Genomic DNA, 24733 nt, shown 5'->3' with positions numbered 1-24733 from the left:
TGAGGGAATTCAAATAGAATTGGACACATTTACAAAAAATTAAACGAATATAGTCGAAAAAAGTTCAAGGAAATTATTTTAAACCATGGGAAATAACAACATATTTTTTCTCTTTCTGTCTTCATGAAACAGAAAAGAAATGGAAAAGAAAAGAAAAGAGATGGACCCGCGAACAGACTGAAATACAGATTGAAGTTACATTGTTGTCCCCTAGAAGTCAAAGGATGAAGCACTTTGGAGTCCATACACTACCAAGTGGCGGAGACGCTTGGGTTCCTGAAGAGCCAAGTTGGCCCAGTTGGGCGGTGCTAAGTGTCACGGCTGTGTTCTCCACTAGATGGCGCAGCTAGCCTACAAGCGCGGATTGCTGGGGCGCTTGGAGGTGCATATGCGCATGCGCGGGAGCGGAGACCTCGGCGTCGCTCAGGTGCCCAGTCTGTAGTATCTGAACTCGGCTGTCTGCGATCAGCAATCCTACCCCCGTCCTTTGTCTCCGGCTTCTGTCCACTCGCCGCTTTGACACTGTCCGTGGCCCAGCCGTCAGGTTGCCAGGAGACACCTCCCTCCTGGGATTTACCTCCCAGGCGGCTGTGTTTCCCGACCCCTCACTTCTGAGGGCCTGAGCAGGCTGAGACCTGCTCAGATCCTCTGCGTCAGGGTCTCAGCGAGCAGTGGCCGGGTGCCGGCCGCACCCAGGAACGTTGGCAACACCGTGCCGCTGCCGATGCCCAGAGACTGCGGCTGGGTGCCAGCCTGCGCCCGAGAACGTTCACGCGATGGTGGAGCAGCAGCGTTTCGAGGATTACGGAGAATCACCACACACTTCTGGTACCGGGCTTCCCCCTTAACGACCTTGTTCCAGCACCAGCGAATGTGGCTGTTGTCCGGGGTCTGCTGGCACCTCTGGGGTCGGCTGGGGTGGCCACACAGACTCGACCTCGTGTCCTCGCAGCAGGGGAACCGCTTTTCTCCGTGTGGTTCCAGACACCCCTCCTCCACACCCCCAGTCTTCACTCTGCTCTCGGGGATTCGCCCTTCCGACCAGAGCACCGCCAGGTATCAGATGCGGAGTTTCGCACTCTGCCCTCCCCCTGTTTGTACCGTCTTCATGGAATTTAAACCCGCTCCTTCCTCCTTCCTCTCGTTTTGGTTCAGTGCCTGTGGCTCTTTCCACATTTCCACTTTCTCCCCAGCTGCTTTTGGCGGGGGGAGGGGAGGGCGAGGGGATTGCTTTCCCCATATTCTGCCCCTGTCTCCTCCGTCCTCTCTCTGCAGGCAAAAACAGCTCCCTGCCCTCTGTGGCTTCTCTCTTCCCCAGTTCACCTCTCTGCGCCGCGTCCCCACTGAGTTCTGGGGTTCAGGTTGGGCAACCTGTGGCGTGAATCCTCAGATCAGTTTTCGAGGTGTGCAGGATGCTTTTGTGTTGATGTGGCTGCATTTTATGGATGCAAGACGCAAAAAAAACTTCCATGCTCTTCTGCCATCTTGGCCCCTCCCCCCACACTGCCTTTTCTGGATCGTCATGAATACGCTTACGAATTGCAGGGTGACAGCTCTGAATTAAGCTTTCCGTGACAAATCCAGATTAGGCTGGCTGGATTTGGCGAGACCAAATAACGCTGTTCCTATTGCCGTGATTGCTCCCACATCACCGCACGTGAGGCCACCTCCTGGTTTTCCCCTATGCAATCTTCTTTGCTCATTGTCAACAGTTTTTAAAATTGAATGTCTTGACTTAACTGGATTTATGTTTTGAAAGAGAAGTTCCTGGAATGTCTGGAAAATAGATCGTCACCAGTGGCCCGAGCAGCTCAAGGTTGTCAATTGTAGCTCAGAGTCCAGGGTCCGGCACGGCCAAAGTTAAGTCACAAGGAGGGAATCCTAGACCCACCAGACCTTCTGTAATTGTTCATGGTCGCCTTGATGCCCCACGAAATGCTCAGGCTGCAGTGCGAGGCACGGAGACTCCGACCTGCCAGCCTGAGCAAGTGCCCAATGCCAGGTCCTCCTGGGAGTCTAGGCAATGCCCGTGCTGGCCAGCGGCGCCCCCTGCTGGACAGAGAGCAGTGTGGCAAGACTCCCTCTTGTGACCTCCCCCACGGATTGCAGAGCCAGGGGTGTGGACTTCATCATGTGTGGGTGGAACACGTGACACACGGCCACCCAGGAAGAGCTGGTCATAGGCATCTGGGGAGCTGACTGGATGCTTATGGAGGCCGTCTTGAGATCCAGATCAAATATTGTCCGTGTGTGCGTGTGTGTGTGTGTGTGTGTGTGTGTGAGTGATATACAGGTTTTAATCCAGGAAGAGAAAGTTGGATCCCAAAATTTCTACAGGATGACCTAGCGTGGTTATTTTCTGTGGCTTTTCCCTTGGTGGCTCAGTTGCACATACACTGTTTGCATTTTACCCACGATTCTGCCCACTTTAGAATCAAATCCACAGGAAAGATAGATGTCACGTGTGCATGTCTTTTGAGCGCTAACATCCAGCTAGCCCTGTCGAACTCTTTCACTGCGAAAGTGCCATGTCATCACTCATCTGTGGAATGAAAAACAAAACAGAAGAACCTAGGGCAAGCGAAGAATAAATAACATGAGATAAACTCACAGCGGGAGGCAAGCCATAGGAGACTCTTCAAAAAATTTTGTTTTCTCTTTATCTGAGAGAGAGAGAGAGAGAGAGAGAGAGCGAGAGAGCGCATGACCAGGGGAGTGGCGGAGAGAGGCATGCACACAGAATCCAGAGCAGGCTCCAGGCTCTGAGCTGTCATCAGAGCGCCGGACACGGGGCTTGAAGTCTCAAACCCTGAGATCATGAGCTGACTGAATGAGAGTCCGAACCGGCTGAGACACCCACGTGCCCCAGGAGAACCCTTCAGTGTAGAGAAGAAAGTGAGGGTTGCTAGAGGGGAGGAGTGGGTGGGCTCCATTTGCAACGGGCGTTATGGAGGGCCCCTGTGGGGGTTAGCAGTGGGTGTTTCATGTAAGGGACGAAGCCCTACATTCCACCCCTGAAACCAAGACTACACTCACTGTTAACTCAATTTGATTTAAATTTGGAAAGTGGAGGGGGGACTGGGTGCCTCAGTCGGTTGAGTGTCCAACCTCAGCTCAGGTCAGGATCTCATGGTTCGTGGGGTTGAGCTCCACGTTGGGCTCTGTGCTGACAGCTCAGAGCCTGGAGCTGCTTTGGGTTCTGTGTCTCTCACTCTCTCCCCCTCCCATGCTCACACTCTGTCTCTGTTCTGTGTGTGTGTCCCTCTCTGTTTATTTAAACATTTTACTTCATGTTTAAAACATGAAAACAACAGACCAATAAATTTTAAAAGTAGATTAAGAAAAAGTGTTTTTCCTCTATCGGCTATGATATTTGAACACCCAGAATTCAATATGATTTCCTGTACAAAATTCACATACTGACATGAGTTCCCACTACGTGTGATGTGTATGTTTAATGCAGACTGTAAACCACCACCACCACCACCACCACAACAACAGCAACAACAGGCTTTACCCTGTCAGTGCCATTGGCAAACGACCAGAGATCTCCTATATGGCCCCCCTCCCCTAGGGGGAATTGAAGGATCATGCACTAACTCCCATTCAACGGTGTATTTAGTGAGTCTCGCTCCTAAGAAATACAGGTGTGACTGAGAGCATCCATCCATACCCTGACCTGAAATACCACATTGTTGCCTCGGTGTCCACGTGAGACTGATTTTCTGAGGTGTACAACCGAGGACCAAGATTGCAATGCAACTGAGCAGAAATCCCTGAGCCTCCTCCCTTGTGGAGGAGACTGTCCGATGGGGGGATGGTGGTCAACTCTGCGGAACAAGGTAGAGCTGCTTGGTGGCTCAGCAAGAAGAGGTGGAAGAAGGTTCCTTTCCCCCATTTGCTCTGCAGCCTCATGGGAGGGGGATTGTTCAGGGAACCTCATCTAATGAACATGGGCCAGGAAGGCTCCACCCACCCGTCTCCAGAGACATAAGCATTTAGTTGCTCCTTGCCATTGCCAGGCAATTAGCCAACGTTCACATGAACATGTGGAGACTTTACAAAATATATTATGTATACGAGGAAACACTTTGCACAGTTATGAATTAGTGTTTCCTTCTGCTCCTCTCCTTCCGACACAAGACATTCCTGAAAAGGCTGTCTGCTCCCACGTAGAGCTAGAGTTCTTCCAGTTTCCTGGTCATTTGCCACTCCTCCGTGTGGAAGCACTGAGATTGTTTCAAACTCCTTCCCCTGCCGGTGCATGTTTGGATATCACCGAGAGTCCCCACACGCACATGTTTGGGCACATGTCCTTTACCAATACACAGAGAGTAGGGAATGGGATGATGGGACCGTGAGTCCCAGGCATTTTCACAAGGACTCCCGGTGCTCTGCCTTGTTTCCACCTTCATGCCTCATTGGCCACTTCCTCTGACCCTTTCAGGCTCTGAGAGTGCCCGATGATCCTTGGTGCTGACGGAGGGGAGAAGCCTTCCAAATACCCAGCATAATCCACACCTCTCCAGTAACATCATTGCAGCCAGCCAGCCTTAAAGCTCAGGATTCTCCAGGTCAACTGGAACGCCATACCCCACGAATACAGCCAGATTCATGGTCCCTCCGCATGTCCCGATCACACCCACCTACAACACACAAAACGTGGCCTACAAGGGACTGTGAGTGAGTGAGTGAGTGAGTGAGTAGTGAGTGTGCACGTGGGCAGGCATGTATCTCAAAGCCTGTAGTGGGATCCCTGGACTGCTTCCTGAGACCTCTGTCCCTTCTTGTTCTTCCTCTTGGTAGCTCTGGCTCTGCCGGTGAGACAAGGGACTTGGTTAATGGCCATTGCCCTCTGAGGTGGGATGTCCCTGGCTGAACTGTTGAGCCGGTGGATATTTGGTTCACGGTGATCCTTTCCCATCTCGTCTCTGTATTTGGACTGGTGAATTAGGACTGCGTCGGGGGGAAGAGCAAATTCTAGTTTCCTGAGGTTGAGTTCAGACTTGGGACGGTGGCTTTCTTGGAGCAATCTCCACTGGTCTAACGTGATTGCTGGCAGTGGTGTCTCTTCCCCGTGATCCTCCAATTGTGGCACCTCGATGTTGGGGTCGGTTTCAGGCCCCCCTTGGGCCGCAGCCGTGCCTGCGTGGTCAGCCTGGAGGGATGTGGATTCCCCAGCACCTGGCTCACTCGCACGGTCTCTTTCCGATTCACTCTTCTGGACGTAAAAGAGGACATAGGCGTGTTGGCTCAGGGCAGACGTCGCGTCACTGGCGGTCACCTTCGCATCATCCATCTTGTACCACTGGCCGTTCCCAGCTTTGATGTAACAGAAGTAATGTCCGCTGTGACAATTCCAGCCCGCGTGCACCAGCACGGCATAGAGCACATAAGTCAGCGACCCCCCGTTCTGCCCAGACACGTAGCGTCGCATGTCAAGGCGCTCAGGATATTGCACTTCCTTAGCCAGTTTGCTGCCCGTGACATGGCAGAATCGTTTCAATACCAGCATCAGGACCTTGGAGCAAGTGTGCAAAGTCAACGTCTTGGAAGCAGGTACCTTGTCGAGACAAGTACTACAGCGATAGGCATTTTCACCATCCAACTGTTCGGGCTTCACCAAGTGTTGCAAAGCTTGGCTCACACTCTGAGCTGCCCTGATGTCCAGGCTAATGTCCAGGTAAGGGTCCAAAGTGCTGGAGACACCCTGGCAGTGGAGACACTGGATTTGAGACCTCCAGTACCCCCCAAAGATTTGCCGGATGAGGGTGGCGTCCTGAGCCTGAGGCTCTGAAGCCTTGTCCTCACGCAAACACGCTTGCTGCATAGCATCCAGAGTGAACATCAGAAACTCATGGGCATCCTCCTGCCTGTGTGTGTGGAAGGCCGCGAGCAGTTTTGGCGGAGGCCGGATCACGTCTCCCGGACGGCAGAGGGCCCGGGTCACGTGAGCCTGCAGAGCACACAGCACGCAGAATGGCTGCCTCCCACAGCTTCGCGAGTGCTCCTGGGACAGCATGTAGCTGGCGAGGGGTGGTGTGTAGGTCAGACACTGCAGGGCCGCATTCACATAGCACGTGTTCCCCAGGTTCTGCAGGCCAGCCCCAACCGCAGAAGGTCTCCTCCAACTCACAGGTTTCTCTGCGGGGGGCAGACCTGTCGACGTGGGAGCCCAACCGTTAGGCAGGTCGCAGGGTGTGTGCGATGACGGTGCCGGCTTCTCAGGCAGAGTGGGTCCTCCGTGGCCTTCAGCACCACCCGTATTTGATCCGCTAGGTTTGAGGTTTGGAAAGACATGGAACTGAGTCTCCTCTCGGCAGTGGGAAGAGGGCGTCTCCATGTCTCCTGAAACGTGGAGCCTCACGTTGCAGAGCGATGCTTCTCTCAGGAGGCCAGTCTCAGAATGATGGCTGTGGCCCTCTCCTCAGCCCTCGTAAAGCTCGCCCCACCCACCTGACTAGGACCACGTCATCCAATCAGCTACCAGCTGCAGTTGGATGAAGGGTCTTAGGGTGTGGTCACTCTTCTGCAGACAGACGACTCAGCCCAGCCTTCCTCCTGCCCCTCCCTCCTCAAGAGGCACACACACACACGTTTCACCACTTTCTCCACCTCCCTCATTTCCATTGCTCCCTCTCTGGACACACGGACTTGAGCATTTCCAACCTAGAGGGAATCCTTTTTTGAGTATCCACTTTGCTCTTAGATAACACAAAGTGTCGAGGAATGACGGCCATGAATTTTTTAGGCTATGGAGATCATTGCACCAATTGAGCTCTGGTATCATGTAGGAGCACCTCCTCTCCGTCAGCCAGAATGTACGTGACACCAGCAAATTATTCTGGAATGATTACTGTCCATGGATTTGATTCTAACACTCCTGAACTGTCTCCATGGGATCTGTGTATACAACTATCATGAAGGTCCTTTGCAACATGTCTGTCTCCCAAGGGGTGGCCGAGAAATTGTCCCAAGAAATATCCTTTGCCTGGTTTCGGGCTTTGTAAATGCTTTCTTCATTTTGTAGCTCCCTTCCCAATAGGAGAACAAATCCTAAACCCATCATTTGCCAAATTGTCACTGGTATTACTAGCAAATCACATAGCAAGGTAGGTATAGGTTCCCGTGGTTCAGGACATGTTTGTTGTGGATTTGTGACGTTTATAGACGGTTTGACATTGGAATTTAGACATGCATGGACCGATGTCCCCTCGTGGAAACCGTGGCTTTAATGTGTCAGTATCTCTAGACCAGATTTCAGAACTGACCAGGTCTGCCGACATTGTGATTTCTTCTCTAATGTTTGTTTGTTTTTCACTTTTAACATGTTAATTGATTTATTTTGAGAGAGACAGAGAGAGACAGAGAGAGACAGAGAGAGGCAGAGAGCGAGAGAGAGCGCTCATGTGGACAAGCCAGGGAGAGACAGAGAGAGAGGGAGAGAGGATCCTCAATGAAACAGTCACCTCCTCGGGGTCACCGACTGGGAGGAAAAGGCTGCGAGCACGTGAGGTGTCTCCCTCAGGTGAGGGGAAGGAAAGGGGCAAGGGGCCAAGGAGGACACCCAATGGGATGCACAAAAGGAGTCTTCAGACTCTTGTGACCACAGCCTCAAGACACGGCCCTCTCCCTGCCTGGTGCCCGCCAGCCCCACCCACGGCTTCCGTCAGCCTCTGCCTGGCCTCACTGCATGGGACCGGACCACGGCCCCACCCTTACCCGCAGCATCCTTACCCCTGCCACACCCATGCCCACACCTCATCCCAATGCTCTCCGCCCTCAGTTGGCCCGGCCTCACGTCCAGGCCGTGCTCCACCGGGCCAGCCTGGCGCCTGCCACTCTCAGGACCACACCCCAAGGAGAATCTACCAGAGAGTGGGCAGAGGAGGGGGGCGAGCCAGGCCAGGGCACAAGCACACCTTTCCCTGTTCTTCAAATATCCGTTGGCAGGCGCCAAGTTTGGACCTGTTTCTGCAAGGAATCATCTCTCCCTTTGGTTGTCATCTCCTCCTAGAAAACCGGTTGTGTTTTCACTGGACGGTGTTAGCTGCTAGGAACTCTCACGTGACTGGTCTGAGCAAAGCAAGTTGCCCTATTGAACGTAGTGACTTGAGCCAGTCCATTCCAGACCTTCCTGGAGCAAAAAGCTGACCCCTGTCCCAAGACGAGACACCTGCTCCTGTCTGAGTGCCTGGCCCCGACAAGTCCATTCTCCCCGGGTCTGGAGCCCGCCCGTCTTCAGACTCCACGAACACCCCCTTGCTTCTGTCGCCTCAGCCCCGGCCACCTGCCACGTGGGCAAAGAGGCCTGCAGAATTGCTTCCAAAGAACCCTTTGACCACCTAATTCTCTGTCCTCTCTCATCAATCGCTCATCACTCTATGTGTCTATCTCCTAACTCTCGTGTCTCCTTCCCCTCTCTAGTATCTATCTGTGGAATGTCTTTCTCATCCTTTCCCTTGTATCTCTTCTATGCCACCCTCCTTGATGTGACTTGTGAATGAAAGTGCCTTTGAGAGACATGTGGACAGCAGCCCCTAATGCTGATTGATTTCCCACGCACATGTTCTTTCAGTTCATGGGTTTTTATGTTGGCAGACAGAGAGAGACAGACAGAGAGAGAGACAGAGAGAGAGAGAGAGAGGGACGGAGGGAGGGAGAGAGAATGTGGGGGAGGGTTAGAGAGAAAAGGAGAGAGGCAATCCCGAGGAGGGAGGGAAACTCAAAGTTCACTCTCCCCAACCCTGAGATCATGACGTGAGTCGCCGCCTCCAGGTCAGACACTTCTCTGACGGAGCCACCCAGGCATCCCGACCCTCCTCGATTTTGAATTCACCTCTAGCATTGTCTTGTTCCCAGGACACTTGGAGACACTTTATCTTGAAAGGGGAAGAGAGGCTAACCCGTGTTTCTTTGCTGCTTCTGAATACTTAGTTGTCCTCCACTAGGTGAGGATCCAAGTCCCAAGTGCACTTGGGAACAAATGCAGGATTCTACTCTAAGTGACGGGAAACTACAGTGTACACACGAAAAAGAAAACCATGCACATTCGGTCGTGTCTGAGCAAACTTTATTAGCTGTGGTAACACTACACACAACGTTGCACTATCAGGGAAAAACAAAAATGCAGACAGCATGTAAAATATTCCCCGATACGATCTGCAGAAAAATGATATCAGTGAACTGTTCTAAAACAAAAGATTGCCTCCACTTGCCCAGCCCAGACTGGAATCATTCCTCTGGCGTCCCCAAATTCAGACATTCTAAACCCACTACACATTCATTTCACAGATCCTTAACTTTACATTCGAGTGGACGACCTCTTGCTCTCCTGGCGCTGGACTTCTCATAGAATCTATTGAAACGAAAGAAACGAGACCTTGTTGATTGAGACGGAGCAGGTGAACCAGAAGGTGTAGATGCATAAAGGAAAAGTGCACCATGAGCGTCTGCACGTGGGCGCTCAACCCACTCCCCGCCCGAAGCAGGACACCAAACACGGTGTGGAGGCAAGTTTTTGTCCTTGCAGGTCTTTGGGGGAATTGCTGCTTTAGCAAAAATAGGTCACGGCCCTGCCTTGCCCGCCGCTCCGCAGTCACCTGCTCGGGGTCACAAGAGCCAGAGGACGAGTGTCCGAGGACATGAGGTGTCTCACTCCCGGTCGCTCTCCTCCGAGGACGAGGAAAGCTGCAGGTCATCGTGGAGGATGCTCCGGGAGACAGGCACACAGCCTCCCTCAGACTGGTGTGTGACGGGCGGGCCCTGGCCAGCGGGGACTGGCCTCTCGGGAGGTGGCAGACAGGGAGCTGCTATGAACCTGGAGCTCCAGCCGCCTTTGTCCAGGCGGCTGAAGACCATTCGCAGGGGCTGGCCGGGTGCCTGCGGACAGGGCGGGCACGGGGGCAAGGTGCACGCCTGGAGAGTGTCCAGGTGAGGTTGGGGGCGTGCAGGCTGGAGGCCCCTGCTGTGCACCGAGGCAGGTGTCTTCTTGGCCAGCTGGGCTGCCCCCGTGGGACCACATGCACTTCTCCTTGCTGGACGACACAGACTCTGGCGCAGCCCCACATGGGTGCTCCCTGTGCTCTTGTGGGGTGGCTGGAAGGGGCTGTAACATGGTTTCTTTCGGGGGTTCTGGCAAGGGTCGTCGGGGAGCGGGGCCCATCTCTTGCCTGGTGTCTGGATGTGGGGCTGGGGACTCGGAGCCAAACGGGTTGGAGGAGGATCAGGGCTCACCTCAGGACGCTTGGCTGGTGCCTGGGCGTGGCCAATGCCATGCGCCTTGGAGACAGCCCTGGAAGCTTCCAGGGAGGCACATCGGGGCCGGTGTTGTCTCAGCTGGACACCGAGGCCTGGATCCCGGGCAGAGCGTTGGTGTGCCGGGGCAGGCGGGGCAGGCGGGGCTGGGGTCCCCACTTGCTGGGCATCCTGTCGGCCAGCAGGCGGGAAGGTGCTCGCCGCAGGTCTCCCGAGAGGAGCAGCCGACGGGGACAGCTGTGTCGTGTCAGGCGTCCCGCTAGGAGGCTCCGCCGGGACGTACGGCGCCAGCACGGACACCCTCTTGGTGGTGTACACGGGCATCGGCCTGTGCGGATGCTGTGGGAACACACAACACACAGACAACGGCCATCAGTCCTTCCTGCCCACCAAGGACACATGCACGACAAGCACAGCAAAGAAACAGAAACGCAAACAACCGGGAGAGACGGGAAAGGAGTGTACTGACAGAGGACAAGGGCCTCCAGCTCAGCGTCGATTGGGAAGAAACACTGGGCACTAGCCCCTTGATGCTTTGATTCCACGGGAGCGACGGACCACAAAGGTTGTGCATCGTGCCTGCCTCCCGAAGTGGACAAGCACGTCCATTCAGGCTTCCAGGGAAAGGACAGGCGTCCTGCAGGTGGAGGTTCGCGGCGGGGGGCGGGGGGCGGGGGGCGGGGGGGCTACTGAGTTTGGATGGCCAATGGGGCGGGTGTATGTGTCACCAGGGAAAGATGCCTGTGCCTCCCAAGAGGCCTAGGAGTGGGCACAGCGTCCCGAAATTATGTTGGCACGCCCACCCGGCACCCGGTTAGCACACATGCAAGGAATCCTGCCGGATCATGGACACCCAGCAAACGTGGCTGGAAAGGACCCGCACGGAAATCCCAATGTGGAGAATCGGGGTGGACCCCCTTCCTCAGCCAGGAGGGCCGGGAAGCCCGTCACATCCCCGTCCCCAGGAGAGAACGAGAGCAGGGACGGGGGACACTCACCCTCACATAGTCACAGCATTCTGTGGAGTCCCTCCAGGCTCGCTGCTGCCTTCCAGGGCCTATCCTGGGGAATCTCTGCAGCAGCGCCTTCCTCTGCTGGGCTTCTCGCCTGCACGACCAAGAACGGGAAGGTGAAGGAGCGGCATTTCGTGTCTTCACCTGGGGAGCGAGCGATGGGGCTTGGGCAAGATCTCCTTTCTTCATCTGCCCTCCTGGCTCCCACTCCAGCGAGCCGTCCAGGTTGGCCCAAGACGTCCTTGCGTTGAGAGCCGTGTGCGCCACTGCCTGTCACCTGCCGCCTCCCCCTGTCTCCCTACCGCAGGACACACAGCCTCGGGGACTCCCCCAGAGCAGCTCAATAGGCTCGTGACGTCCCCTGGGGGGCGGGGAGCTCCTTTCTCTGCCTCCCCCACCCCTGTGTGTGTCTGAAGACGACACAGCACCCAGTGTCCGGGTACAGAGACACAGCGACCTGAGCTGCCAGGCCACGGGCAGGCCGGAGCCGGCCGCATCCTCACCTTTGTCCCTCGTCCATGTCCCTCGCAGCCTGGTTGAGGGGCCCGGGCTTGTGCCGGTCCTGCTGCTGGCGTGGTTCCACATTCTCCTTCGGCTTCCTGGGGACAAAGGCCTGGGGGGCGAGGCACCCGTCCCAGCGCTTCATGGGGCACCTGGTGCTGGATGCGTTGTGCCCAAAGGCTCCGCAGTCCTTACACTTGAGCTGCGGACCAAGGAGGAGGGGCTCAGTGAATCAGCACCAATGACAGTCCAACTGCAAAGGTCATGACAAGGACACACTCGGGGAGCAGAGGACTGGTGTGGGTGGGCCAGGGCACATCGTGGACGGCTCGGGAGGTGCCAGGAGATGGAAGTTCCTAGGATTCTACCCGAGCCTCTGTGAGGGACGGACCGGGAGTTGGGATTGCAGGTCTCGGGCCGCGTAGAATGAGCCCCACGCCACGATGGGACAGACACCAGGCTGGACGTGACCCTACGGCCGAGGGAGCTTATCCCAATGGGCAGGCTGCTGAGATGCCAAGGCAGGCCACCGTGGGCTAGGAAAGGACGACCGACTTCCAGACACAGAGTCTTCATTCCCTCGTCGTGTGCGATCCCCGGCTTCAGAGGCATGGCTCCCCCACCCCCACCCGACCCAGCCCCTCCAACCCGCCCACTGGTTCGCCACGCCTCCAGGGCTCCACTTACCCGAGGATCCTCGTCCTCTAGCCTGGGAACCCTGGGCGCCATGGGTGCTCTCCGTTGCCTCTTCCCGTTTGGGGCTTTCAAGGGTCTGGAAGGTGCGTGCTGGGTGTGACCACCCGCCATCTGCCCCCTCTCCTTGGAGGGTCAAGTCAGCCTTGCTCGAAGATGGGTTTCTGGACTTCCTGAGGCAATGGGAAAAGGAGAGTCATTCCCACAGACACAACGACTCCTTCATGAACCTTTCTCCCCCAGCGGGCATGAGGAGGGGGCGTCACGCCCACCAGGTCAAACACGGTCCTCACCTGGGAGGTGGGACCTCTCCCTCCTGCATGTTCTACGCGCTCTCCCGTGGACCCACCCGCAGGACGGCACCCTCAGGCAAGGCCGTGGAGGTGGTCTTGCGTGACTCACCGGAGAGACTTTCGGGAAGTCTCTCCCAGCGCCCTCCGGAAGGAAAACCACACACAAGGTCCCGACCCCCATGGACACCGCAATCCACGCTACGGCGATACTCCCTGTGGCACCCAGGGTTGCATGTGCAAAGAGAAGGATGCTTGCCTCTCCAGAATGTACCTCTCCTACTTGACCCCCAGAGAAACCACCCTCAGAGACAAAGTCAAGGAAAACGTTTCGTTTCTGCTCGACTCGACTGGAAGCTTCCCCACGCAGGACCTGAATGAACCCTTTTCTTTCACGTGGCCTTTACGGGGCCCCCACGCTGAACTCACGTGTCAGCCGTGGCAAATGAGCATTTGCTGTGAAATTCGGGTGAACAAGAAAATTCCTTAGGCTCTGAGGCCCCACGGCGACATGGAGCAGGATGCTGTCACTGCTCCCACACGCCCTCACACCAGTCAGACTCTGGGGTTCAGTTCCTCTGGAAGCAGAACCTCATGTGCTCGGGAACACCGAGAGCCACGCCTTTCCTCAGTCTCTGTTCTCACAATAGTCCTCAACACTAAAGCGTCCTTCACCTGGTGAGTCGAGGCGCATCACCACCTCCATTTCCTCCCTGGCCCACTTCTGTGCCAGCTCGTGGGAGCCCCAGATCGTCCCAACGCACCTGAAACGCCAATGTGCTCCTCCTGTGTGTCAGGAGACGTCCGGAGCGGCGGGTGGCAGGCGGACTGCGGTGGAGGAGACTCAGGCGTGCCCTCGGCGTGCCCGAGGGATGGTCAGTGAGGGACACTTCCTTCCTTGCCGGACTCTTAGACCCGCCCAAGGTCACGTGACCTCTCGGGCACTTTAATCCCATGCAGCCCGTCCCCTTGGTGCTGCTCACGTCTCCACACTAGGAACGAATCCTGGAGGTTTAGCGATTGCTTGCCGTTGTAACTGGTATGCATGTATGTGGAGATAGACGTCTCAGAACACATCTTCACCCTTGGACAAAGAGACTCGTGTGTGCGTGCCTGTTGCATTCGTAAACTGGTGTTTCTCGTGGGTCTCCAGGGAAGCTTGCGGGGCCCCTGGCCTCACGTACGTTCCTGTGGTTGGGGGCCCCCTCGGCGTCCTCCGTGTCCAAGCTTCTCCCTTTCCCAACAGGAGCGGTGTGTCCATGACCTATTTGCAGTGTCCCTTCACTCCACACCCTGCCCTGCCCTCCCCGTCCCCCTTTCTGTCTCTAGGGCGGTGACTGCGCTCGCTGGGACCTTCGGAGCAATGGGATCCTGTGTCCCGTGTCCCCTGGGAACTAGCTGCCTTGGCACTTGGTCTCGTGACCCAAGTCGCTGTTGCTGACAAGTCCCTGTGTTGACGCAGGGGGCTCCCTGTGGCCGACGCCCCTCGTTTGGGGCTCTTTGTTTCTGCCCATCAACTCGGACGTTCTGTTTAGCTTTTGCTGCCATTGGGGCATGTAGGTGTGACTGCCACCACTTCTCCTGGCCTGGCCTGGCTGGCCTCAGCCACGGACACTGTGTCAGGGAGATGTCTTTGGGATCCTGAAGGGCCAGACCCAAGGGACAGGGTGCAACCCCATCGGCGGGGCATTCCTGAGTGTCAGGCGAGCGAGCGCCTTTCTCCCACAGCAGTGCGAAAGCTAGCGGCCCCACTGGCCGAGGTGGAGGGCCTGCATCGGCAGTGCCGTCGGCACCCTGGATGGTTTCCCTCCTTGAACATTGGCCTGTGTTGGGCGTGTTGTGCGCTTTTCATTTGGCCTTTCCTATCTTCTCCGGGAGGCTGCTCCTGTGGCCTCTGTCCACTGCCCTCAAGGCATGGCCCTCCCCCAACCTGGTGCCCTCCAGCCCCGCCTACCACTTCCTTCAGCCTCTGCCTGGCCTCCTCACTCCATGGCACCATACTACGGCCCCACCCCCTTACACGCAGCATCCTTACCCCTGCCACACCCATGCCCACACCCTTTTCCCAATGCTCTCAAACCTCCGTTGGCTTGGCCTCGCTTCCAGGCCGTGGCTCCACGGGGCCAGCCTGGCGCCGGCCACTCTCGGGACCACTCCCCAGGGAGAATCCCCCAGATAGTGGGCGGTGGAGGGGGCGAGCGAGGCCAGGGCACAAGCACACCTTTCCCTGTTCTTCAAATATCCCTTGGCCCCCTCCCTGCTTGGTTTTGTACCCCTCCCTGTTTTTATAGTATTTTTCCTTCCCTTCCCTGATGCTCATCTGTTTTGCACCTTAGAGCCTTCATATGAGTGAAGCCATATGCTAGTTGTCTTTCTCTGACTAATTTCGCTGAGGAGAATACCCTCTACTTCTAGCCACATCGTTGCGAATGGCACCCTGTCTTTCCTTTCGATCGCCGCGTAATGTTCCACTGTATATATATGTGCCACCTCTTCTTTTTCCATTCCATGCATCTATGGCCATTCGGGCTCTTTCCACACTTTGGCTATCGTTGGGAGTGCTGCTAGAAGCTTTTGGGGGCGTTTGCGTGCAGGTGCCCCTTCGAGACAGCACACCCATATCCCTTGGATAAATACCTAGGCGTGCAATCGCTGGCTCATAGGGTCGCTGCGCTTTCAATGTTTTGAGGAACCTCCATACTGTTTTCCAGAGTGGCGGCGCCAGTTTGCCTTCCCACCAGCAGTGCAAGAGAGATCCTGTTGCTCCGCACCCTCGCCAACATCGGTTGTTGCCTGAGTTGTTAATGTTAGCCATTATGACACGTGTGAAGTGGTAGCTCATTGCGATCTGGAGACGGATTTCCCTGATGATGAGTGAGGTTGAGCATTTTTTCATGTGTCAGTCGACCATCTGGATGTCTTCTTGGAGAAGTGTCTATTCATGACTTTTGCCCATTTCTTCACTGGATTCCTTGGTTTTTGGCTGTTGAGTGTGATCAGTTCTTTATCGATTTGTATACGGAGCCTTTCTCCGATGTGTCGCTCGCAAATATCTTCTACCATTGATGATTTAGCTGATTTGTTAGTGTAGCTGATCTGTTTCCTTCACGGTGCAGAAGAGTTTTCTTTTGGTGAGTTCTCAATAGGTCGTTTTTCCTTTTGTTTCCCTTGCCTCCGGAGACGGAGACGTGTTGAGTAAGAAGTTGCTGTGGCCCAGATCACAGAGGCTTTTGCCTGCTTTCTCCTCGAGGGTTTTGATGGCTTCCTGTCTTACGCTTAGGACGTTCCTCCCTTTTGAGTTTCTTTATGTGTACGGTGTAAGAAAGTGGTGCGGGTTCCTTTTTCCGCATGTCGCTGTCCAGTTTTCCCAGCACCACTTGTTGAAGAGACTGGCTTTATTCCATTGGATATTCTTTCCTGCTTTGTCAAGGAATAGTTGGCCATCCATTTGTGGGTGGGTGCGTTTCTGTTCTCTTGAGCTGAGTGTCCGTTTTTGTGCCAGTACCATACTGTCTTGATGATTACAGCTGTGTAATTACAGCTCGACGTCTGCGATTGTGATGCATCCAGCTTTCCTTTCTTTTTCAACAGAGCTTTGGCTCTTCAGGGCCTTTTCTGGGTCCATACAAATTCTAGTATTGTCTGTTCCAGCTCTGTGAGGAGGGCTGGTGTTCTTTGGATAGGTGTTGCTTTGAGTATGTAGATTGCTTTGGGTGGTAGTGACATTTTACCCATATTTCGTCCTCCCAACCAGGAGCGTGGAATATTTTTCCATTGTGTTTTCTGTCTTCTAAAATTTCATGTAGTTTTCAGTGTATCGATTTTTCATCTCTTTGGTTACATTCATTCGTAGGTATTTTGTGATTTTGGGTGCAATTGTCAATGGGACCGATGCTTGATTTTTCTTCCTGTTGCTTCGTCATTGGCGTATGGGAATGCAGCCCGTTTCTGTGCGTTGATTTCACATCCTGCAACTTTGCTGAAGTCATGGATCAGTTCTAGCAGTTTTTGGTGGAATCTTTTGGGTTTTCCTTACAGAGTATCATGTCCTCCGCCAAGAGGGAACGTTTGACCTCTCCCGGCCCATTTGGAGGCCTTTGAGTCCTTTGTGTTGTCTGATGGCTGAGGCTAAGGCTTCCAATGCGATGGTGAATAACAGTGGCAAGAGTGGACCTCCCTGTCTGGCCCCTGTCCTTAGGGAGAAAGCTCTCAGGTTTTCCCCATGGGGGATGATACTCGCGTTGGGTCTTTCGCATATGACTTCTATGATCCTTCTAGCCCCACGTCCTTGAGGGTTTGTGTCAAGATAGGATGTTGTATTTTGTCCCATGCTTTCTCCGCATCGATTGAGAGGATCGTGTGGTTCTTGTCCTTTCTTTTCTTAGATGTGATGAATCACATTGACTGTTTTGTGCATATTGAACCAGATCTGCCTCCCAGGTAGAGATCCCAGCTGGTCGTGGCGAATCGTTTTTTGGATATATTGTTGGATCCGATCGGCTAATAACTCGTTGAGGAGTTTCGCATCCATGTTCATCAGGGAAATGGGTCCATCGTTCTCCTTTGTCGTGGGGTCTCTGTCTCGATTTGGAATCAAGGAAACGCTGGCTCCGTAGAAAGAGCTTGGAAGTTTTCCTTCCGTTTCTCTCTTTTGGAGCAGCTTCAAGGGAATAGATGTGAACTCTTCTCTAAACGTTTGGGAGAATTCCCCTGGAAAGCCATGTGGCCCTGGACTCTGTATTCTCCTTTTCGTGGGGGTGGGGGGAGGGGGAGAGTTTTGACTCCTAATTCATTTTCTTTACTTGTTTTGGTCTGTTCAAATTTTCTTTCTTCCTGTTTCAGTTTGGGTAGTTTATACGTTTCTTGGGATTTGTCCATTTCTCCCAGATTGCCCATTTTATTGGTGTATAATTGCTCACAACGTTCTCGTAGTACTGTTTGTATTTCTGCTGTGTTGGTTGTGGTCTCTCCTGTTTCGTTCTTGATTTCCTTTATTCGGGTCCTTTCCTTTCTCTTTTTGAGCAAACTGGCTAGGGATTGATCAGTTTTGTGAATTCTTTCAACGAATCAGCTCTGGTTTCATGGATCCGTTCTGGTGTTGTTGCTGTTTGTTTTCTTTTTGTACTTGTTTTTGTGTTTGTGTTTTGTTTTTTTGGTTTCCATAGCATTGATTTCCGCTCTAATCTGCATTATATCCTGTCTCTGCTGGTTTGGGGTTTTCTTTGCTGTTCTTTTTCCAACTCTTTAAGGTGAACGGTTAGATTGTGTCTCTGAGCCGTTTCTTCTTTCTTTCGGAAGGCCTGGATTGCTATAGACTTCCCTCGAATGACCCCCTTTGCTGCGTCCCAGAGCTTTTGGCCTGTGGTGTTACCGTTTTCCTTGGCTTCCGTGGACTGTTTAATTTCCTCTTTAACTTCTCGGTTAGCCCATTCACTCTTAAGTAGGGTGTTCTTTAGTCTCCAAGTATTTGTTCCATGGCCACCTTGTTTCTTGTCATGATTTCGAGTTTCATAGCATTGTGGTCTGAGAATATGCACGATATGATCTCGATCTTTTTGTCCCTGTTGAGGGCTGATTTGTGTCCCAGTATGTGATCTATTGTGGAGGATGTTCCGTGTGCACTGGAGAAGAAGGTCTATTTGCCTGCTTTAGGATGAAATGTTCTGACTATATCTGTCAAGTCCATCTGGTCCAGTGTGTCATTCAAAACCATTGCTTCCTTGTTGAGTGTCGGTTTAGGTGAGCTGTCCGTTGCTGTAAGTGGGGTGTTGAGGTTCCCTCCTAGTATGGCATCATCCTCAATGAGTGTCTTTATGTGTGTGATGACTTGATGTATGCATTTGGGCGCACCACGTTTGGTGCATAAATGTTCACAATCGTGAGGTCTTCTTGGTGGACAGACCCAATGATTATGATATAACGCCCTTCTACGTGTCTCGTTAGAGTCTTTATTTTAAAGTCTAGATTGTCCGATATGAGTATGGCTACTCCTGCTTTCTTTTGTCAACCATGAGCATGAGAGATGGTGTTCCATCCCCTTGCTTTCAATCTGAAGGCGTCTTTAGATCTAAAGTGGGTCCCTTGTAAGCAGCGTATGGATGACCTTCTTTTCTCACCCATTCTGTTACCCTATGTGTTTCGATTGGAGCATTGAGTCCATTGACGTTTCGAGTGAGTACTGAACGGTATGAAGTTATTGCCATTGTGTTGCTTGTAGAGTTGGAGTTTCTGGGGGTGTTCGCCGATCCTTGCCAGTGTTTTCTGCCTGTGGTCTGTTTTTTCCTTTAAGTCCTTTGCCCCCTGGGAGAGTCTGCCTTCAAATGTCTTGCAGGGCTGGTTGAATGGTCAGGAACTCCTTTAATTTTTGCTTGGGAAACTTTCCGTCTCTACTTCTATTTGGAATGACAGCTTTGCTGGACAAATACGTTTTGGCCGCATCCTTTCAGGATTCAGTGCGATGAATATATCCTGCCACTCATTTCTGGGCTGCCAGGTTTCTGTGGATAGGTCTGCTGCAAATGTGGTCAGTCGTCCCTTGTAGGGGAAGGACTTTTGTTTCCTTTGCTGCTTTCATGATTCTTTCCTCGCCTGAGTATTTTGTGAAGTCGACTAGGCTCTGCCTTGTGGATGGTTGGACGTTGTTGAATCTAATGGGAGTCTTCTGTGCTTCCTGGATTTTGTGTGTCTTTCCCAGGTTAGGAAAGTTTTCTGCTGTGATGTGCTCACATAACCCTTCTACCCCCTTGTCTCTCTCTCTTCGTCTTCTGGGACCCCTATGATTGTGATGTGATTCCTTTTCAATGAGTCGCTGAGTTCCCGAATTCTTAAACCCCGCTCTTTTGCTTTAGTCTCCCTCTTTCCTTCTGCTTCGTTATTCTCCATTGCTTTGTCCCCTCTATCGCTGGTTCCCTGCTCGGCCTTATCATCCTTGCCGCTGTGGCATCTGTTCCAGATCGCAGCTCGCTTTTAGCATTGTCTATTGCATCCTGGCTAGCTTTTACTTCTTTTATCCCCACAGAAAGGCATTCTCATCTACTTTCGACCCCAGCTGGCATTTTTATCATCGTGATTCTAAATTCTGGTTCAAACGTTCCGCTAGTATCTGTGTTGGTTAAGGGCCTGGCTGTCCTTTCTTCCTGCTCTTTCTGTTGGGGTGAATCCCTTGGCTTCGTCATTTTGGAGGAAGGAAAGGAATGAATAAGATAAAAGAATTCAAAATTTAAAAATAAGAAACAACACACACACACACACAAATCACACAAAGGATGCTAGGTCCTAGGTGAGTTTTGGTCTGGTTGTTGAAATGGGCTTGAGAGATTAGAGGAAAAAGGGAAAGCACATAAAAAAAGGAAACCGTTTGAACATTTGGAAAAAAGAATACAGTGAAATAGGATAAAATGAAATGAGGGAATTCAAATAGAATTGGACACATTTACAAAAAATTAAACGAATATAGTCGAAAAAAGTTCAAGGAAATTATTTTAAACCATGGAAAATAACAACATATTTTTTCTCTTTCTGTCTTCATGAAAAAGAAAAGAAATGGAAAAGAAAAGAAAAGAGATGGACCCGCGAACAGACTGAAATACAGATTGAAGTTACATTGTTGTCCCCTAGAAGTCAAAGGATGAAGCACTTTGGAGTCCATACACTACCAAGTGGCGGAGACACTTGGGTTCCTGAAGAGCCAGGTTGGCCCAGTTGGGCGGTGCTAAGTGTCACGGCTGTGTTCTCCACTAGATGGCGCAGCTAGCCTACAAGCGCGGATTGCTGGGGCGCTTGGAGGTGCATATGCGCATGCGCGGGAGCGGAGACCTCGGCGTCGCTCAGGTGCCCAGTCTGTAGTATCTGAACTCGGCTGTCTGCGATCAGCAATCCTACCCCCGTCCTTTGTCTCCGGCTTCTGTCCACTCGCCGCTTTGACACTGTCCGTGGCCCAGCCGTCAGGTTGCCAGGAGACACCTCCCTCCTGGGATTTACCTCCCAGGCGGCTGTGTTTCCCGACCCCTCACTTCTGAGGGCCTGAGCAGGCTGAGACCTGCTCAGATCCTCTGCGTCAGGGTCTCAGCGAGCAGTGGCCGGGTGCCGGCCGCACCCAGGAACGTTGGCAACACCGTGCCGCTGCCGATGCCCAGAGACTGCGGCTGGGTGCCAGCCTGCGCCCGAGAACGTTCACGCGATGGTGGAGCAGCAGCGTTTCGAGGATTACGGACAATCACCACACACTTCTGGTACCGGGCATCCCCCTTAACGACCTTGTTCCAGCACCAGCGAATGTGGCTGTTGTCCGGGGTCTGCTGGCACCTCTGGGGTCGGCTGGGGTGGCCACACACACTCGACCTCGTGTCCTCGCAGCAGGGGAACCGCTTTTCTCCGTGTGGTTCCAGACACCCCTCCTCCACACCCCCAGTCTTCACTCTGCTCTTGGGGATTCGCCCTTCCGACCAGAGCACCGCCAGGTATCAGATGCGGAGTTTCGCACTCTGCTCTCCCCCTGTTTGTACCGTCTTCATGGAATTTAAACCCGCTCCTTCCTCCTTCCTCCCGTTTTGGTTCAGTGCCTGTGGCTCTTTCCACATTTCCACTTTCTCCCCAGCTGCTTTTGGCGGGGGGAGGGGAGGGCGAGGGGATTGCTTTCCCCATATTCTGCCCCTGTCTCCTCCGTCCTCTCTCTGCAGGCAAAAACAGCTCCCTGCCCTCTGTGGCTTCTCTCTTCCCCAGTTCACCTCTCTGTGCCGCGTCCCCACTGAGTTCTGGGGTTCAGGTTGGGCAACCTGTGGCGTGAATCCTCAGATCAGTTTTCGAGGTGTGCAGGATGCTTTTGTGTTGATGTGGCTGCATTTTATGGATGCAAGACGCAAAAAAAACTTCCATGCTCTTCTGCCATCTTGGCCCCTCCCCCCACACTGCCTTTTCTGGATCGTCATGAATACGCTTACGAATTGCAGGGTGACAGCTCTGAATTAAGCTTTCTGTGACAAATCCAGATTAGGCTGGCTGGATTTGGCGAGACCAAATAACGCTGTTCCTATTGCCGTGATTGCTCCCACATCACCGCACGTGAGGCCACCTCCTGGTTTTCCCCTATGCAATCTTCTTTGCTCATTGTCAACAGTTTTTAAAATTGAATGTCTTGACTTAACTGGATTTATGTTTTATTTATGTTTAACTGGAATGTCTGGAAAATAGATCGTCACCAGTGGCCCGAGCAGCTCAAGGTTGTCAATTGTAGCTCAGAGTCCAGGGTCCGGCACGGCCAAAGTTAAGTCACAAGGAGGGAATCCTAGACCCACCAGACCTTCTGTAATTGTTCATGGTCGCCTTGATGCCCCACGAAATGCTCAGGCTGCAGTGCGAGGCACGGAGACTCCGACCTGCCAGCCTGAGCAAGTGCCCAATGCCAGGTCCTCCTGGGAGTCTAGGCAATGCCCGTGCTGGCCAGCGGCGCCCCCTGCTGGACAGAGAGCAGTGTGGCAAGACTCCCTCTTGTGACCTCCCCCACGGATTGCAGAGCCAGGGGTGTGGACTTCATCATGTGTGGGTGGAACACGTGACACACGGCCACCCAGGAAGAGCTGGTCATAGGCATCTGGGGAGCTGACTGGATGCTTATGGAGCCGTCTTGAGATCCAGATCAAATATTGTCCGTGTGTGCGTGTGTGTGTGTGTGTGTGTGTGAGTGATATACAGGTTTTAATCCAGGAAGAGAAAGTTGGATCCCAAAATTTCTACAGGATGACCTAGCGTGGTTATTTTCTGTGGCTTTTCCCTTGGTGGCTCAGTTGCACATACACTGTTTGCATTTTACCCACGATTCTGCCCACTTTAGAATCAAATCCACAGGAAAGATAGATGTCACGTGTGCATGTCTTTTGAGCGCTAACATCCAGCTAGCCCTGTCGAACTCTTTCACTGCGAAAGTGCCATGTCATCACTCATCTGTGGAATGAAAAACAAAACAGAAGAACCTAGGGCAAGCGAAGAATAAATAACATGAGATAAACTCACAGCGGGAGGCAAGCCATAGGAGACTCTTCAAAAAATTTTGTTTTCTCTTTATCTGAGAGAGAGAGAGAGAGAGAGAGAGCGCATGACCAGGGGAGTGGCGGAGAGAGGCATGCACACAGAATCCAGAGCAGGCTCCAGGCTCTGAGCTGTCATCAGAGCGCCGGACACGGGGCTTGAAGTCTCAAACCCTGAGATCATGAGCTGACTGAATGAGAGTCCGAACCGGCTGAGACACCCACGTGCCCCAGGAGAACCCTTCAGTGTAGAGAAGAAAGTGAGGGTTGCTAGAGGGGAGGAGTGGGTGGGCTCCATTTGCAACGGGCGTTATGGAGGGCCCCTGTGGGGGTTAGCAGCGGGTGTTTCATGTAAGGGACGAAGCCCTACATTCCACCCCTGAAACCAAGACTACACTCACTGTTAACTCAATTTGATTTAAATTTGGAAAGTGGAGGGGGGACTGGGTGCCTCAGTCGGTTGAGTGTCCAACCTCAGCTCAGGTCAGGATCTCATGGTTCGTGGGGTTGAGCTCCACGTTGGGCTCTGTGCTGACAGCTCAGAGCCTGGAGCTGCTTTGGGTTCTGTGTCTCTCACTCTCTCCCCCTCCCATGCTCACACTCTGTCTCTGTTCTGTGTGTGTGTCCCTCTCTGTTTATTTAAACATTTTACTTCATGTTTAAAACATGAAAACAACAGACCAATAAATTTTAAAAGTAGATTAAGAAAAAGTGTTTTTCCTCTATCGGCTATGATATTTGAACACCCAGAATTCAATATGATTTCCTGTACAAAATTCACATACTGACATGAGTTCCCACTACGTGTGATGTGTATGTTTAATGCAGACTGTAAACCACCACCACCACCACCACCACAACAACAGCAACAACAGGCTTTACCCTGTCAGTGCCATTGGCAAACGACCAGAGATCTCCTATATGGCCCCCCTCCCCTAGGGGGAATTGAAGGATCATGCACTAACTCCCATTCAACGGTGTATTTAGTGAGTCTCGCTCCTAAGAAATACAGGTGTGACTGAGAGCATCCATCCATACCCTGACCTGAAATACCACATTGTTGCCTCGGTGTCCACGTGAGACTGATTTTCTGAGGTGTACAACCGAGGACCAAGATTGCAATGCAACTGAGCAGAAATCCCTGAGCCTCCTCCCTTGTGGAGGAGACTGTCCGATGGGGGGATGGTGGTCAACTCTGCGGAACAAGGTAGAGCTGCTTGGTGGCTCAGCAAGAAGAGGTGGAAGAAGGTTCCTTTCCCCCATTTGCTCTGCAGCCTCATGGGAGGGGGATTGTTCAGGGAACCTCATCTAATGAACATGGGCCAGGAAGGCTCCACCCACCCGTCTCCAGAGACATAAGCATTTAGTTGCTCCTTGCCATTGCCAGGCAATTAGCCAACGTTCACATGAACATGTGGAGACTTTACAAAATATATTATGTATACGAGGAAACACTTTGCACAGTTATGAATTAGTGTTTCCTTCTGCTCCTCTCCTTCCGACACAAGACATTCCTGAAAAGGCTGTCTGCTCCCACGTAGAGCTAGAGTTCTTCCAGTTTCCTGGTCATTTGCCACTCCTCCGTGTGGAAGCACTGAGATTGTTTCAAACTCCTTCCCCTGCCGGCGCATGTTTGGATATCACCGAGAGTCCCCACACGCACATGTTTGGGCACATGTCCTTTACCAATACACAGAGAGTAGGGAATGGGATGATGGGACCGTGAGTCCCAGGCATTTTCACAAGGACTCCCGGTGCTCTGCCTTGTTTCCACCTTCATGCCTCATTGGCCACTTCCTCTGACCCTTTCAGGCTCTGAGAGTGCCCGATGATCCTCGGTGCTGACGGAGGGGAGAAGCCTTCCAAATACCCAGCATAATCCACACCTCTCCAGTAACATCATTGCAGCCAGCCAGCCTTAAAGCTCAGGATTCTCCAGGTCAACTGGAACGCCATA

At 53.0% G+C, this 24733-nt stretch overlaps 2 protein-coding genes across 2 annotated transcripts; both read right to left on the bottom strand.

The window, feature by feature from the left end:
* Positions 1 to 4735: 4735 nt before the first annotated feature.
* On the bottom strand, positions 4736 to 6343 carry LOC124520775 (ubiquitin carboxyl-terminal hydrolase 17-like protein 6). The gene has a single exon (XM_047091846.1). The coding sequence runs from the start codon at positions 6341 to 6343 to the stop codon at positions 4736 to 4738; it is 1608 nt and encodes a 535-aa protein (XP_046947802.1).
* Positions 6344 to 9654: 3311 nt separating this feature from the next.
* LOC124521259 (putative protein FAM90A23P) lies at positions 9655 to 12500 on the bottom strand. The gene is made up of 4 exons (XM_047092351.1): positions 12459 to 12500; positions 11774 to 11973; positions 11256 to 11364; positions 9655 to 10596 (listed from the first exon to the last, which is right to left on the bottom strand). Exons 1-4 carry the CDS (start codon positions 12498 to 12500, stop codon positions 9655 to 9657), a joined length of 1293 nt encoding a protein of 430 aa, XP_046948307.1.
* Positions 12501 to 24733: the final 12233 nt, after the last annotated feature.

This window comes from Lynx rufus, unplaced genomic scaffold (genome assembly GCF_022079265.1).
Source record: "Lynx rufus isolate CCGP_SWC_20201006 ecotype Redwood Valley unplaced genomic scaffold, mLynRuf1.p SCAF_3, whole genome shotgun sequence".
Classification (NCBI taxonomy): Eukaryota; Metazoa; Chordata; class Mammalia; order Carnivora; family Felidae; genus Lynx; species Lynx rufus.
Note: the sequence above shows the minus strand (reverse complement) of the source record. Positions and strands in the feature narration are given on the sequence as shown.

What these genes read in the sequence shown, in the direction of transcription:
- LOC124520775 (XM_047091846.1), bottom strand. Translation starts at nt 6,343, where the DNA reads ATGGAGACGCCCTCTTCCCACTGCCGAGAGGAGACTCAGTTCCATGTC.
- LOC124521259 (XM_047092351.1), bottom strand. Translation starts at nt 12,500, where the DNA reads ATGGCGCCCAGGGTTCCCAGGCTAGAGGACGAGGATCCTCGG. An exon ending in TAGAGGACGAGGATCCTCGG is followed by an intron (nt 11,974 to 12,458) that starts GTAAGTGGAGCC and finishes CTTGGTCCGCAG; the next exon opens with CTCAAGTGTAAGGACTGCGG. An exon ending in GACATGGACGAGGGACAAAG is followed by an intron (nt 11,365 to 11,773) that starts GTGAGGATGCGG and finishes TTGGTCGTGCAG; the next exon opens with GCGAGAAGCCCAGCAGAGGA.